Source organism: Daphnia magna, linkage group LG1 (assembly GCF_020631705.1).
Source record: "Daphnia magna isolate NIES linkage group LG1, ASM2063170v1.1, whole genome shotgun sequence".
In the NCBI taxonomy this organism is placed as follows: Eukaryota; Metazoa; Arthropoda; class Branchiopoda; order Diplostraca; family Daphniidae; genus Daphnia; species Daphnia magna.
Genome location: NC_059182.1, coordinates 3,126,263 through 3,141,723, shown reverse-complemented (window position 1 = coordinate 3,141,723; position 15,461 = coordinate 3,126,263). Strand labels below are relative to the sequence as shown.

The 15,461-nt window shown below is 36.9% G+C and overlaps 2 protein-coding genes and 4 long non-coding RNA genes across 23 annotated transcripts in view; 4 read left to right on the top strand and 2 right to left on the bottom strand.

Annotated features, from left to right (window-relative positions):
- Positions 1–1,205: 1,205 nt before the first annotated feature.
- Positions 1,206–3,413, top strand: LOC123471553. 2 transcript variants are annotated; one of them, XR_006646318.1, is made up of 4 exons: positions 1,207–1,450; positions 1,535–1,639; positions 2,408–3,200; positions 3,300–3,413. It is a non-coding gene; the product is annotated as an uncharacterized LOC123471553 (long non-coding RNA). The 2 variants fall into 2 exon arrangements; XR_006646317.1 differs by lacking the exon at positions 3,300–3,413 and having other exon boundaries at positions 1,206–1,465; positions 2,408–2,757.
- A 13-nt stretch (positions 3,414–3,426) lies between these two features.
- LOC116929866 lies at positions 3,427–5,007 on the top strand. 6 transcript variants are annotated; one of them, XR_006646312.1, is made up of 4 exons: positions 3,427–3,549; positions 3,746–4,116; positions 4,212–4,590; positions 4,657–5,007. It is a non-coding gene; the product is annotated as an uncharacterized LOC116929866 (long non-coding RNA). The 6 variants fall into 6 exon arrangements; XR_006646316.1 differs by having other exon boundaries at positions 3,433–3,549; positions 3,702–4,116; XR_006646290.1 differs by having other exon boundaries at positions 3,433–3,873; positions 3,985–4,116; positions 4,657–4,816.
- A 513-nt stretch (positions 5,008–5,520) lies between these two features.
- LOC116929869 lies at positions 5,521–7,232 on the top strand. 3 transcript variants are annotated; one of them, XR_004398117.2, is made up of 6 exons: positions 5,521–5,680; positions 5,761–5,992; positions 6,076–6,254; positions 6,319–6,423; positions 6,484–6,571; positions 6,641–7,232. It is a non-coding gene; the product is annotated as an uncharacterized LOC116929869 (long non-coding RNA). The 3 variants fall into 3 exon arrangements; XR_006646285.1 differs by having other exon boundaries at positions 5,522–5,715; positions 5,786–5,992; XR_004398116.2 differs by having other exon boundaries at positions 5,524–5,680; positions 5,786–5,992.
- A 253-nt stretch (positions 7,233–7,485) lies between these two features.
- Positions 7,486–10,518, bottom strand: LOC116929868. Of its 5 annotated transcripts, none has more exons than XR_004398111.2 (5): positions 9,992–10,518; positions 9,841–9,921; positions 9,152–9,248; positions 8,216–9,092; positions 7,486–8,147 (listed from the first exon to the last, which is right to left on the bottom strand). It is a non-coding gene; the product is annotated as an uncharacterized LOC116929868 (long non-coding RNA). The 5 variants fall into 5 exon arrangements; XR_004398112.2 differs by having other exon boundaries at positions 7,486–8,142; XR_004398115.2 differs by having other exon boundaries at positions 7,486–8,424; positions 8,495–9,092.
- Positions 10,519–11,211: 693 nt separating this feature from the next.
- On the top strand, positions 11,212–13,404 carry LOC116931593 (DDB1- and CUL4-associated factor 13). Its single transcript, XM_032939193.2, has 8 exons — positions 11,212–11,410; positions 11,479–11,678; positions 11,734–12,100; positions 12,177–12,324; positions 12,418–12,571; positions 12,642–12,788; positions 12,851–13,014; positions 13,101–13,404. The coding sequence occupies exons 1-8, from the start codon at positions 11,314–11,316 to the stop codon at positions 13,180–13,182; spliced, it is 1,359 nt and encodes a 452-aa protein (XP_032795084.2). The 5' UTR covers positions 11,212–11,313; the 3' UTR covers positions 13,183–13,404.
- A 121-nt stretch (positions 13,405–13,525) lies between these two features.
- LOC116931582 (potassium voltage-gated channel protein Shaw) overlaps positions 13,526–15,461 on the bottom strand; it is a 28,478-nt gene continuing 26,542 nt past the window's right edge. For 2 of the 6 annotated variants that reach the window (XM_045173043.1, XM_045173036.1), the window contains 2 exons: positions 14,007–14,735; positions 13,526–13,916 (listed from right to left, as the gene is read on the bottom strand). In XM_045173043.1, the coding sequence (XP_045028978.1) occupies positions 14,446–14,735 (290 nt within the window). In that variant the 3' untranslated portion in view covers positions 13,526–13,916; positions 14,007–14,445. Of the gene's footprint in view, positions 15,281–15,461 lie in introns of all 6 variants that reach the window. The other 4 variants (XM_045173054.1, XM_045173052.1, XM_045173048.1 and 1 more) reach the window with 4 other exon arrangements.

Sequence of the window (15,461 nt, the reverse complement as noted above, 5' to 3'; positions counted from 1 at the left end):
TTTAACGTTTGGTTCCTTTTTTTACTTCTTAAAAATAAACAGAACAATAATCCTTGACTCAGATTACTCCTCCATCTCGCGATTATATGTAAGTACTCGTGCGTTTCGAAAAGCTAACGTAGGTCTACGTAACAAAAGCGATTTCCTAGAAAATTCCAAAAATCCTTAGAAATTTTCCAATAATCCGTTTTTATGTTTTTTATTTCCAGAAAAAGCAATAAGGGAAGCTCTACATGTTGTTTAGATAACAATGAATATCTGTATTAGGAGAACAACAATTAACTATGGCAACTGTCCCATTGTTTCACGCTTTCTCATCATCAGGGATGTTGCTTCTAGTGCTTATGTTATCGGACGGTATTCAGGCAAGTTGGCTATACGACATTGCAAGGACTGCTTTGGATTGTCCGTCTCCTGGTGAGCACTTACCACATCTAGCCGCACATGAAGGCCGTTTGCTAAAAGCATGCCTGCCGCAGATAGCAAACGACATTTTAGTAAATGGATGTAGTTCAGTCGTTGTATTTGTCTGATCTAAACGGAAAAATTTGCGACCAAGAAAAGTGGTTCCTTTATAATTGATTCGATGGATTCCGACAGGAAACGTGAACATTGCAATAGCCCAATATTGCTCAAAGAAAAATATAATCGATTAACGACCGCCAAAGGCGTCAACGTGAGAATAGCAAGTACTTGGGTCTTCGGGATTTGTTATTTTGTTGTTCACGGCATAGGATTAAATATCCACCTGCGAAGATTCAACAGTTTACTGGCAAATTGGCATTGCCAAAAATCGTCAAATGTTACAGTATTTCAGTGTACGAAATTGTAGTAGTGGGCGATGTTATTGTGTCATATGATTTTAATTAGATAGATTATTCATGCTTGGCAAACGTAGCTCAAGTTTGCGATTGTCTATTTGTTTCTTCAATAAGCTTTCTTGTTGGCTTGTTTTTATTTATGCGAGTAGTTACATTAAAAACCTTACTTTTTGGCGTTATAATAATGCCTTTTTGCAACATGAACAAGCAAACTACAACGTTTCGCAATAAAGGTAACTAAACTTAAAAAATAAACTTAAGCAAAATTTTTCTTATTTTTAAAATGTCGGTAGATGGCTGTTTATTAAAGTTTTCTAAAGTTTTCTTTTACTCACTAGATGGCTTAAGCTAATTTCAAGTGAGAAATTAAATCTGGCAATGTTCTGGTCTTCCGGAAGTTAACCATTTGAAGGCTTGCCAGTTGCAAGCATGGATCGGGAATTTCGTATTACAATCCGTTTGTCTTAGATAAAATTCGTAATCTGGAACTTTCCTTCATTTTCTGCATGATGGGCATATTCAATATCTAGTCTCATCTGGCCATCAGAGATCTTTGATCTGTTGTGAATGAATGGAATGAAATAGGCATGCCTAAATTTTCTGCTCATACAACTTTGCAACTTCATGCGGTTCGAAAAATTATTGTTACGTTAGCTAATTATCACGTTAATGAAAATATTCGACTAATAAGTTTTTTTAATTTTTACTTCCAGATATAGCAGTTATGCAAGCATTACTGCTCATTTCATTGAATAATGAATGTTGGCTGTGAGATTCCCATTGAGCTTTCTCTATTATGATTTGAGAGCTGAATGGTGGTAAGTTTTTGCTATTGCAGTTATTGTGTTAAAGAAACAAAAGTGACTAGCTTAGTGTATCCAACACTGAAATGCAAATAGAGTAACGGGGACTAATAAATATGTTGGGCACCAATACAAAATGTTCATGCTGCTGAGTTTGCACATGCAGGGAGTAACTCAATGTGTATGGTGCAGTCACTACATTTTGGTGACAACATTAAACTTGTCTGATCCTTGTTATTTTTTTTTTTGTTCTCAAGTAAAATTGATTTAATTTGTGACGGTTGATGGATAGTTGAGCTTGGGTAGTATCACTATTGTTACACATTATCCAAATTTCTTTGGGAAACCATGTTGAACAGTGTAGCTAGAGATGCTTTATGTGCTTTTCTATAGATTTCATTGTACCAATGGGATTTACTTTTTTTTTTGTCAGTCTGTTTGGGGTGGCATTTGATTCATAGTTCAATTTTGGGATTAAACCAAATTCTTAGATGGCACTGAAAGATGTTTTATTTTTTACAAAGTAAAACAAACAAATATTAAGGCTTTTATTATGAAAGTCTTGCTGAAATTTGCCATGAGATGCATTCTCCGCCTAAGTTATGATTTCCCAAGGTTCAAACTAGCAATGATTACAGAGTGGGGAAATGTTATTTTGGGTGTTATTTTGTTGACAAGTTTTAGTTGTTGAAGAAAATTAATGGGTTTGTATTTAAAAAAAGTTATCTGCGTCATGCAAAGTATTGTTTTGGAACTAAACTTGTTTTTTCTTTTTTTTTCTAGGGTTTTATCATGTTGCATACGGAACAGCCATGAAGATGAACGAAATCTATGTGCCCGTTTGAGAGGACTATTGAGTTGGATATAAAAGTAGTTAGATAAGGTAATACAGCCGCGAACCAATCTATTACAAATTAATTTGACATAATTTTTCCTGCTTCGTGAATCGATATTAACCTGTTTGGAAAACCAGTTAATATTTTATCATTTATAAACAGCTGTGTCAAGCAACCATTGCTGTTGGGGTGTGTAATCGGGCTCAATCAAGGTCGATCGTTGAATGGAGCGTAATTGATTGGGGTGGTTAACCCGAAAACCACGCAAAATATATTGGCAATGATGATTCCCAATTACCAACAGTAGTCAGGTTTTTCTTTTATGAGTGTGGTAGCTATATGCATTACCTCTTTCTGCTCTACTGTGCTATCTGATAGTATGTTAGATATTTAAGATTTTTAAATAATTTAGGTACTGCAATTTTTTTAATGGGCTATTAGTATTCCTAATTACGCCTTTCATAACCAAACTTCTACCATTTACAAATAGGATTTTACATGAGATGCGTTTCAGCTTAACTTCAGTCTGAACATGTGATAGGTAAGGATGGGAGAGGTAAGTTGTTGTTTCCTCTAACTTCAATAATTAAAAAGTCTAAGAACATACTATCGTAGTTTGAAAGCTAAAGGCATATTTAAGTAATTTGACTTTGCTCTAGATGGTAAAAATTCCAATTTACTATACTACAATTATATATTTAATGCTAAACGTTGCTTGATAAGCTACGCAATATATTTCCGTAAGTTTTCCTTTTCATTCCAAATTTCTTGGCTACATTTTTGCACGCTAATGATACAATGCATGTCTGCCCCTGGCATGTCCCTGGATAACACTTCAGTTCGTTAACAACTGGTTGTGGTACAACACAAGTTGTAAGGAATGGATAATGAAAGCTTTCATTGATTCTTGCAACTGTTTTTTATCATTTGGATAGCCAACTCTCAATGGAGAATTTCTGAAATCTGATGCAAGGTTTTATAGGTGAGGATCGAACACCGCCGCCCTTCCCTTAATCGATAGGGATTAACCTTATCAACGTGTTGAAAAAGTGGGATAAAGATGTTAACGTTTTCGTCTCTGCCGATAAAGTAAGTAAACAAACAACCTGTTTCCCTAATTTTATTTAAAAAAATATGTATTTATATATATATATTGTGATTGCATCATCGATTGTTCATATGCTTGTACAAAACTTGAACAATCGATGATTGATGACGACGAATTCTTTATGGCACACAAGTTGTGTGTGTCATTGTGTTGGATTTTCATTGTGCCATGTTTTAGGACCGTGTGACCAGATCCTTGCTTTGAACGAAAGTTTCTGTCAAAACCAGGAAAAGTCGGTCCTTCTTCAAATTAATAAAGTCAAATAATACTAAAACTCCTGGTTCTATTATTTGGACACTTTGCAGGTATTGCATACACTTCAAAGTATTTACCCTTTCGTAGTTTTTAGGCCACATCACCTGTTCCGGCTTGGTTTTAGTTAACCTTATTCTCAATTTTATGACTTGTTTTCCTAGGTATGTTGAAATTTTGTGCCGTATTTGATGTTCCTAGATGTAGTGAAATTATATCTTGTCTTGAGAATCGAAATCGTTGGAACAGAAAGAATAAGCTGTCGGCAGAAGGCATATGGCATATCTATCAAAGCTGTAATTTTTTTTTTTTAGTTTTAGTTTATCACATGACTGATAATGGTCTGAGACATGCACATATTGTAAATAGTCCCCCCCCCCTTTTTTTTTAGAAGATTAAAATACCTCCAAAAAAAGAAGCTACCCAAGAATCTAAAACCTCTTATTGGATGTATTGGTACAAGTCTGGAAATAGGTGGACTCCTGACTGTTGGTAAGTGAGTTCTTCCAAAAATCATGATATTGATCATCACACCTTCGAACTCTGCACATGCGAGTCTACCTTTTTCAATGTGGTAGCAAAAAGTGCAGCACCCGCAGAGAATTTCCCACTTGGTACAATTGATCTGAATGAAAATAAGTGTTGTTTTAGTGACTATGAACAAAACTTATGGTTACTGTCATATTAAACTTTACGGTTTGGTGTTCAAACAAGGTAGCAGTTCCTGGTGAAAGGTTTGATTGGTTGCTTCAGCATTATAAATCCTCAAGGTAAAATTTGAAGAATATCATTCATCCATTGAATTGTTGATTGTTTTTACTTTATCACCATCCCAGATTCACTATTTACTGGATCAGAAGCTCATACAGCTGGCAGCAACAGAAACCCTGTTCATACTTAAAGCAATCTTTTTTAAGGATTTTATTTACAAAACATGCATGACTGTGAATGTAATGAATATTTGATAACCATACCATAAATTTCAGATAAATAATCCTTCAAAATGCCAGCTTATATGTCCCCCAAAATAGAGGAAAATTACAAGCAGTGATTTAACTTTTCAGTGATAAGGCACCTACGAAAGATATATCAGTAATGAAGCCCGACTTCTTGCAGGCCTACCAACTGTTCTTCTCTAATTGTAACCATTTAATTGAGGAATTTTGAATAGATTCTGCACTGCCATCTATCGTCAATTTAATCAGTAATTAAACCCGACTGTTTGTTCAAAAAGTTGTCATTATGTTTCCGTTCTAACGGCTGGTTTAGCGAAAAAACCAATAGCATAATCAAAACCAACGTTCAATTTTAACAATGCCGTGTGATTTTGGTCGAATTTGAAGAGATGTCGTTATTTGCAGCTTTTTGACGAAAGTGGTAAGGCTATACCCTTCTCACTTTTTCATTTTTGGCCAAATTTTACATTTTGCTTAAAATACATGATTTCGATTCAAATTTGAATGATAATCACGGAAACAAAGTTTATTTTTCCAATGATCTTATAGTTTTTTTAATAAACGTAAAAAACAAAGTTAGTGCTCTAACAGCACTTTATTTAAGTTTTTTTTTTTAACGGCTAAATTCAGCGTTCAATTTTAATTATTCTGTGTGATTATTTTTTCTTCAAGGCTATCGGGAACTTAGCAAACACCGGGAGCCGTTGAGTTAAAAAAAAAAATCGGGCTTATTCTATTTCCCATTTGTGCAGTTAGGAAAACTAGATGGCGCTGCCGTTCCTCTGGATTGACTATGCTAGTTACGTGGAAGCATAAAGTTCATGGATGGTGCAAGTTAAATCGGTGTTAGCAGTGTTTCTTAAGTTTGCTGTGTTTTAAAGAATTGTTCGTCTTAAAATCAACGGTAGTTTATCTGCTATAATATATTTCTATTGTTATGTATGTATTTGAAGTGTAACACTTCAAAATTATTGCATATGTAAGCCAACAGACTTTCGTTTGTTATCAGCTAATCAAACTGCAGACCCTGAGAATAGTGAGCTATCCATGTCTCTGTTTTCGAGCATGCCATACCTCACAGAAAAACTTCCCATTTCATTTTAGCCTACCATCAAATGGAATAGCATGATTATTTATACAATGATCATTTCCATGAAGCCAAATGCCTGTGGGTTCTGACGCTGAAGATCTACAACGACCAAAATTCCTTAGAATGGTACACCATCTGATTTGTGTTGTTTATTGCTTAAAGGATTGTGCAACATTGAACTGATAATATTTCTCATCTTTTAATTGCAGTCTTCATGTTTTCATCTACTATGTTTTGCTGTCTGTCAACCAACATCAACCCATTCAGCCAGTATTCTCGGCTTGTCAACTTAGCCAACAATCAACCATCATCAGTATTGAATGCATCTTCTCCTAACACCTTCACTACTCAAACAACTATCTTCCGTAGACTTCAACACCCAATCAAGGTTTTTTTTAGAATAGTCCATTTCTTCTGCTATTATACTAATGTGGTATGATTTGCTATTACAGATCTTTTAAAAAATTTGTCATCGGATCCCATTTCGACCAGTGCAGCAGTCTTCGTGATCGTAACCGGCCAACATGCATAGACTTAAATGCCATCGCCTCATTGTGGTATTTTAATTTAACCTATTATTTAGCAATCTCATTTTGGTATACAAATTTCTATCCTAGAGCTGCCAATTGTTCATCATCGTTTCCAACCAAAAATCGCCGTTCTAATACAAATCATCCAGTCATGCGTCGCTACAGAATTTACCACGTAAGTTTTATTTGGTTCGCATTCAAAACTGATTATATCAGTGTTCTTATTCATTGTATTTGTATTTAGGTGACGTCTTCTTTGACTGATACATGGCAGCGTGGGAAGATTCTTGGACTAAAAAAAACTTGTGGCGGGGGCGTACAGAGCAACGTGGATCGTCACACTTTTTCTGTGGTATTGTTTGTTTTGTTTTGTTGTTGCTAGTTAACCCGTTGGCTGCCACCCATTTGCTCCCCTTTTTTTTTGTAGCTGTAGGGACCGGGCGCGCTGCTCTGCCCTATGGGGTGGAGCAGTTGCAATGCCCTTGCCCGCCGCAAGGCGGTTAGGCAATGCACCATTAGGGACTTCTCTTTGTTCGATGCAGTGATGGTTACCTGAGGGTGTGCATTCCCTGTAAAGGTTTCCATCACTGTGTCAGCCCGGACTTGTCTTCGGACAAGTTCCATCAATCGTGGATCCTTCAGACAACGATGCGTAGTGAGTAGAAAAAACAACCTAAGGGTTGTATGGCGTGGCAGCCAACGGGTTAACTAATTGTATATGTGTATGTATGTTTGTAGTTATGTATGTATGTATGTATAGTTGAAACATGTAATGTATAAAAGTGGTGGAATTGAGGGTGGAAGGCGGGACAATACAAAATCATTTCTTTTTATAATTATGTATTTATGTTTTATTTCAAGTGCTTAAAAAGAAATAACTTTTAGATATTATAATTAAATTCATCATTTGGCAATAAACATGTACAAGTACTTAAACACAATTTTGATTAGAATTAGATATTCCTATCATTTACAGCCGTTAACGCACCAGAAGTATCAAAGACTCCTTTTCACGCTTGACTTCCAATGCGATTGATTCCCATATTCTCAAAGTACTGACACTTAAGTAATCTTGACGTTATTCAAAAATTTGAAAATCATTCTATCGATATATTTTGTAAACTGTTCACAATTGTCACGCCACTGGTAGGAAAACCATTTGATAAACTTAACTGCCTATCGTGTTACAGTTTACCTTCAAAACAAGAAAACAATCTTATAAAATGGTATTTTGACAAGAGATAACTTGTCAAAAAGGAAATCATATTGTGAGTATTTCAGGATACTGCGGAAAAGGATTAAGTTCAAATCTATGCAACAACAACAAATTTAAAATTTTTCTAAAAACCTTAGAAAGTAGCTTGACACATTGATTTACTATGAAGGTATTTTGCCTTTAACAGAGAGGAACAAAGAAGTCTAATAGCAGATCAAGAAGGTAGTTCAACTTAAATACTCCACTCCCAAACATTTTGATGCCGGATGTGGGCTGCAGCTCAATGCTCCTACTGGAAGTAGGTACAGAAAGGGTTGAATGAATTAGCAAAAACTTTCTGTAGCAACATTGAGCATCCCAGAAATCCAAATACAAGTGTGGGCTAAAAATAGTAGTCCAATGTTCAACCAATAACAGATATAATCATGGTTGAAATATCAAACATGCAGCTTTCCCATTCTTTGCCAAATGTTGACAATTCAAGTCCTAGGATGATAACAAAATGTTTCCAATTCTACAGGTCAGATTGGCTGTTCTAGGTGAAACCAAATGATTACTGTACCACCATTGGTTGTTCAGGACAAAAATACTTGTACTACTTACCGACTTCGATAAAAATGCACACCAAGTGACAAAAAGACAAGGTTTATGAAATCGTTTAAAACAACGACGAGAAATAAATATAATTTAATTTAAGCACTGACAGTTTCAACAAAGACTCGACGCTTTCGTGTAGGTTGCCAAAATGTGTTCTATCACGAAGATATCCGATTGGTAGAATATGGGAAATGTACTTTTAAAAAGGTGGTATCCTGATTTATAAAGGAAATGGATCGGAATCGTGCCAAAGTTTACAAACATGCATATGCAAATTTAAAATACCGTAAGACCCATCAGACAACATAACGTGGTAAATGCTGCCTAGTACCATGCTAGTACGGTAGTACCACAATCTGTGGTAATACCTACAACCACAGAGTAAACGGAATAAAGGAAAGAGGTAAGAATCATTATCGCTAGAACGTTGCCAGATCAGGGCTGAAAAATCTTCAATTTCAGGAGGAGAAGAAGAAAAAAAAAGTTATAGAAACTATATTATCTACCTCTCTGAAAAAAGTATTAGATTTTGTTGTCTGAAAACCCCAAATAACCCCAAGAACAAAATATAAGGGTAATCATTAAAGAATATCGATGGAAGAGCTTTTCGTTTACCAAACTAAGTCGATTAAATAGGAGTACTTGAGTAAACGTATGATTGAAAATTAAACATTTCCCTTAAAAGTATCCCTCCACCTCCTCCCAAAATACCTGGACGGCCTACATTTTAAAATTACAAACCCAGGTTTCTTAAAGTACTTAAATACATACATAAAAGGTGGATTAATGATACTCTTTGCGGTGTCCCTAAACGTTACGAATAAGAAACTTACAATAAAACCTTCGACACTGATGACGGTCTTGTAACAAAAGACATTCATTTCTGCAAATGAAGATATGTTGGTTACTAAATTTGTGGCCTTTCAACCATGAATCAATTACCGGTTTCTTCATAGAGACGCATGTGGTAGCCTAACAACCACGGATCCAAAACAATTAACATTTGTGGCACCTTCGACAGCGAAAATACCGGCCACACCTAAAGAAACAAATAAATATTAAAAAAATCAATCAGTTCCAACCGTCGCAGCCGACCTTCAATCAATCAAACGATTAACACTCCCAAGTTTTATTCGTGGATGCAATTAGAGAAAAGGTGCACATTCCCCATTCAAAAGCACAACTACTGTGGCTACAACCAAAATACCAAATATAAAGGATTTCATTACAATTTGCTAGGGAGAATTAAAACAACTCTTCCTTAGTAAGCCTGCCAACTAGTTCTATTATATTACTATAATAATAAGTGCAACAACAATAAAAATAAAAAAAAGTGAATGGTTCTGCCTATTAGCTTAAGGGTACTGCAACTACATAGCTGTGAAAAATGCAAGATTTGCTTTTTCATAGCACATATTATCTAATTATAAAGATTGCCTTCATGTAATGTCACATCATCACATCAAAGATCACAAATGTTGTACATGTTGGAATGACAAATCTTAATAATTAAACCAACTGGGCTAAAACCATTTAGGAGTTGTAGACCAGTAGATAATTCATGGCTACAGGTAAAATCAACATCAACTGGTATATTATTCAACAACTTTGTTAATGGGTTATTGATTCACCTTTCAAATGATTGGATGCAATTTATTTCATGATATTCCAACTGCAATCAGTATGGTATGAAACATATGGTCAAGTCTAACCTGTAGAAAGTTAATTATACATTATAACCCCAACACCAAAGCAATAAATAATGTAGTTATACTCACTTACTGATTCATGAGCTGTTAGATTTGATGTTTTGGTTAGACTATTGGTGGTTATGCTGTCTTCCGTACAAGCAGACTTGTGCGTTGAAGCTACAACATGTGAGATCAGCTGAGAAAAACTTTCGTTGTTGAGATGAAGTTAAATAAAATGAGTGTAGCCCACATTTTACTACCATGGTGGAAGTCTTTGACATTGTTACAACAACCAATCAAACTACACTTTAGTTTCAGCTACTGAACAGTCAAATTCTTTTGTTGTGAAAGCCAGCACAAATATTCGTCGGCTGATAAAACTCATGTAAAGCTTCTCCAACAAACAATTATGCTCATTAGAATTTCAACAGACTTCAGAATTATACTATAATTTGATATGAGTTTGCTTTTTGAGACATTGGAAAAACCATAGGGTTTTAAAAGTACTAGGAAATAGGAATTTCTAGAATGAAAACGCTTGCTCTTAAGTCTTAACCTATACTCCCCCCAGTACTAACTGTGACGACAACTGAAACTGAAATGGTGGAATTCCTTCCACACCGCGCCTCCTAAGTCCTACGAGGTGAAGAAAATTTTGTCGCTAGCGCCTCCTGGCAACTCAAAGGAAATACTGGCGCGAAGGTAAAAAGAAAAAGAAAAAAAAACATTTTAGGTGTATCGCGCCAGTACCTTCCGGTATTAAGCTGTCACGGGTAACCCATGGGTAGACCGGGTCCGAGCCCTACTTACAGGAAGTCGACGGCTTGACGCTAATGACCTAATGTCTTATAGCATATAGATTATTTCAATTTTATAATGGCCATATAATTCAAGTTCGTTACCAGTGAAATGTGAAAACACGCTTACAAAAAGTAGCTTATGGCCTTCAATTAAATAGCATCCGATGTGGTGCCATCTAATGACGATAAAAATATGCGGCCAACTTTTAATCTGGTTTCATTTGCAACCTGGTCTTAGATGGCACGCCAGTAGCCGCGGGTTTTATATGTTCTGGTTCTGGCGTTCTATTTCTGTCTGCTGTCGTTGCTAACTATAAAAACGCCCGCGTTGCCATCATTGCGCATTTACCAATTGTTATTGTTTATTTTTTTTATTTTGATCTATACAATGTTCACACAAATTATTATATTACTAAAATATTTTTTAATTTGTTATTCATTTTAAAAATAAAGCAGCGTGTGTTTTCACTGGTATTTTTGGAAATTGTCCTAGCTGTCACGCCAATGTAATCCATTTTAGTCTGCTGTTAAAAACTTGAGAAGTGTGAAGCCTGTGAACATGTGTTCATTTTATTAGTCTTTCTTTATCATTTGATATATTATTTCACTAACCATGGATATATTCAGCGGCGAATCAAAAATGAAAGTGAAGCTTTTGGTGCGAAATCCTGATGACTATTTGCGAGAAACAAAAAGAGACATCCACAAATGTAACATATTATGAAATATCCATATTTTGTAAACGGAAACCTGACGAGTATATTGTTTTTAATTGAAGTACCTAGGAACTATGATCCGGCATTACATCCATTAGAAACCCCTAGAGAATATACACGGGCCATGAATGCTGTCAAATTAGAAAGAGTTTTTGCTTTGCCATTTATTGGCTCCCTTGATGGTCACCGTGATGGTTTAACTTGCCTCGGCAAACATCCTGATCACTTATCTTGGTTGTACAGCGGAGCATGCGATGGAGAGGTATTACCTTTTTAATAACAAGAATACATTTTGTTCTAAACTTTTTGTTACATAGCTAAAATTGTGGGATGTTGCAAAACGGAAAATAGTGTTTACCGTCCAGGCCCATGATGGATTTATCAGAGCTATGGCATTCAGTCAGGAAACCTCATCTTTATACACTGTTGGAGATGATAAACTTATTAAACAATGGAAAGCTCAGGAACTAGATGGCAGGGATTTGAAGGCACCGATTAACACTATAGTGACCCGTGGCATGCTGACAGGTATAAGCCACCACAGATCAAAACCAGTGATGGCGACATGTGGAGAAGCTTGTAATTTGTGGGAGCACAGCCGTGCTCAACCAATCAAGACTTTCCAATGGGGTGTTGACAGCTTACAGAGCATAAAATTCAATCAAGTTGAAGAGAATATTATAGGTAAAACATATACTACATTTCTTTTTATTATCCTTTTGTGTTGCATTATTGAAACGTTGTCCTGATTTCTCAAAAGCTGCCTGCGGCAGTGATCGAAGCATCATCTTGTACGACATGAGGGAGTCTGTGCCTGTGAGGAAAGTTGTCCTGAAGATGAGGAGCAATGCACTTTGCTGGAATCCCATGGAAGCTTTTATCTTCACCGTAGCCAACGAGGATTATAAGTAATATCCGTTTATTTTCCATGAAAAAAAACAAACAAACATCTATAACACATCATCCCATGACTGACGCTATTTCACGTTTCCTCCATGTAGTCTGTACACATTTGACATGCGGAACTTCGCTAATCCCATCAACGTGCATAAAGATCACGTCTCAGCTGTCATCGACATTGACTATTCACCGACTGGCAAGGAATTTGTCAGCGCAAGTTACGATAAGACAATCCGTCTCTACAATTCTCGTCAGGTATTAAGATTCATGGTTTGCAAAATGTACCAATTTACTTAACGAGTTCATACTTCGCTCTCGTGTTTAGGCTCATTCGAGAGATATTTACCATACAAGTCGCATGCAGCGGCTGACTTGTGCAGCTTGGTCTCTGGACGATCGTTTCGTCTATTCTGGCTCTGACGAAATGAACATCCGTATTTGGAAAGCACGCGCCGCTGAGAAGCTTGGCGTCGTAAGTTACGATTCGTGTACGAGGGCGAATGTCAAACTTAATGATTTTTCCTCCTACTCCAGGTTAAACCTCGTGAAAAGACGGCTCTGCGGGTTAACGCTAAACTGGTGGAGAAATTCGCTCATCATCCAGCCATCAAACGGATTCACCGTCATCGTCATGTGCCCAGTCACGTGTACAATTCACGGAACGAACTGCGAAATAGCAGGATTGCAGCCAGGCGGAAGTATGTTTTTGTTTCTTTTATTCTTTAATTTGCTTCTTTTCTTCTAGTAAATCGTTTTAATCGGAATTCTATCTTGAATTTTAAAGGGAATTCAATGTCCGTACTCACACGAAACGACAACTACCTATCATCCCCGAAAAGGCCAAAGTTATCGTGTCGGAGCAGTAGTGAATGTTTACTTATTTTCGTTTTGCCACCACACACAACGCTGTCCAGTCTGGTTCTCATTCTCTGGGCGGTTGGAGGGAAGGAGCTGCTGTCCAAATGGATTTTCTTCTCGTGTGTACAATTTACATAATTCCTCGAAAACCGGACATTCTCGCTCCATTTGCCTAATGGCCTGAACGAGAATACGTTCCATTAAAAATACAAGAGAAATTGTAAGGAAAACAAATTTTGTCGGCTTCGTTTTACCCCTTTTTTTTTCGTCAACAACTGAAAGACAAAAGAAAAAAATTCGTTGATTATCTTCCTTTTTTTTCTTGCAGAGATGAGAGACGTAGTTTTGCAATATCATAGAATTTTCGTTTTATTAGAAAGAAGAAAAAAAGAATCAAAAGTTTGCAAAGTGAAAATGTTATCATGACGAACGAGGGAGAAAGGGGAGCAATGGATCAACGAACCGATAAACAAAAAAACAAAAAAACATGCTAAGTTCAAATAAGTCACGATAACGGTATATATAAATTTTTATGTATACACGAGCATATTATATAGATCGTCAAAGTGGCAACAGCAGCAATGGTGGTTGTGTGAATTCAAGTGGGGGACTGCGATGAAAGACGGACAAATGAAAGTACAAAGAGCTGCACTGAAGCGAATGCCGTAAAGTTTAATTCTTGAACAGGATGGAGGAGACAGTTTTATGTGAACTGCCATTCTTTTCGCGTACTGCAATGCCTCTAAAAAAAAAAACGGGGAGCTGTCAATGGCGCAAGAAAGAGAAGAAAGCAACACAATTTGTCATCTGTTGTTTTTGTGTGTGAACATACCGTACGCGGCGGGCGGAGATCATCGGTATTTTGTTGGGTGGGGTTTGACAAGAGTTCGTCGGGGATAATACGAGAAACGGAAATCAATGTTTGCAACGATGCGAGTGCACACAACGATATGGACCGAAAGAGTTTCCCTTTCAACGTGAATTAACATGGTTGAAATGCGCAAAATTCATTTCATCCCATCTCTGCGTGGTAGTTAACTTCGTTTTTTTACGTTCTTTATGAGACGAAAGCTAAAAAGAGGATTAATTAAAGAATTAATTAGAATACATAACAAGCTCTTTTATACACAACTTCAATCTTCGACCAACATTGACGGGATGGACGAACGATGCAAATTTTTTATCTTTCTCTTGATTCACCGTTTCGTTTTTAATTATTCATCTAAAAAAAAAGATAATGATAATAATAAAAAAAAATAATAACGTTGATTTCACAACTCGACTCTGACGGGACTGAGCACTACCCCTACATTGTTTACGGCGTTATTAGCGCTGGTAATGGCGGCGGCGGCCGCCGCGGCTGCCGGAGCCGTTCCGACTGTAGCCGGAGAAGATGTCACAGCGCCGATGGTCGTCTGATTATTGGTCGGCGATGATCCGTTGGTGATGGGCACGGGTCCGCTGGCAGGAGCTGCGACCGCCGACAGGGTTGAATCCAATCCGACGCCGTTCGTGTTGAGGCTAACGGTGACGCTCATGGCGCCCACGGTGGTCAATCCAACTGCTCGTGTTTTTGTTTGTTTGTTTATTTCAACGATAATTGCAGTTTGTTGGGTTCGATGTGTTCATTTTTGTTTTGTTTTTGAAATATCGTGTGTTTGTTTTTGTTTGCGTAGTTCGAAGACATCCGGAACCCGCGCGTGAAGTTGATTGTGGTCAGGGTAAGGTGAAGGTAACAAGGAATGGAGGTAATAAAGGGCGGTGGAGATGGAGGAGCAGGAGCCATAAAAATCAAAAAAGAATACAAAAAGAAAAAAGAAAAATTTGAAAAACCAAACGGGTTATACGAACAATGCAGACGATGAAAGTGATCCAATCAACAACGAAAATAGACGAACAAGGTCAAGTCATCACAGACGTACACACGACACACACACACACGCGCGCGTTCGCACAAGACGCTCACAAAATAATTTTCATGTCTAAATGAAATTTTCTGTTTTCACGCGTTTTATGTTCTCTTGAATAAATAAATTAAATTAAAAAAAAAAAAACGAAACAAATTTGGGGGTAGGATGGAATTCTGTCATGTCGGACGACGACACACTATAATTATAAAAAAACGAAATTAAAACTCAGAACATTATAATTTACCATTAGTGACAAGTATGTATACTAATTGGGGGGGGGGGTCTCCATTCGGTTTATACGTTTTTTTTTTTTTTTCCTGGGGGTGGGGGGGGGGGGGTAGGCATATTGGAATGACTTTCTCATATGATTGGGGGCT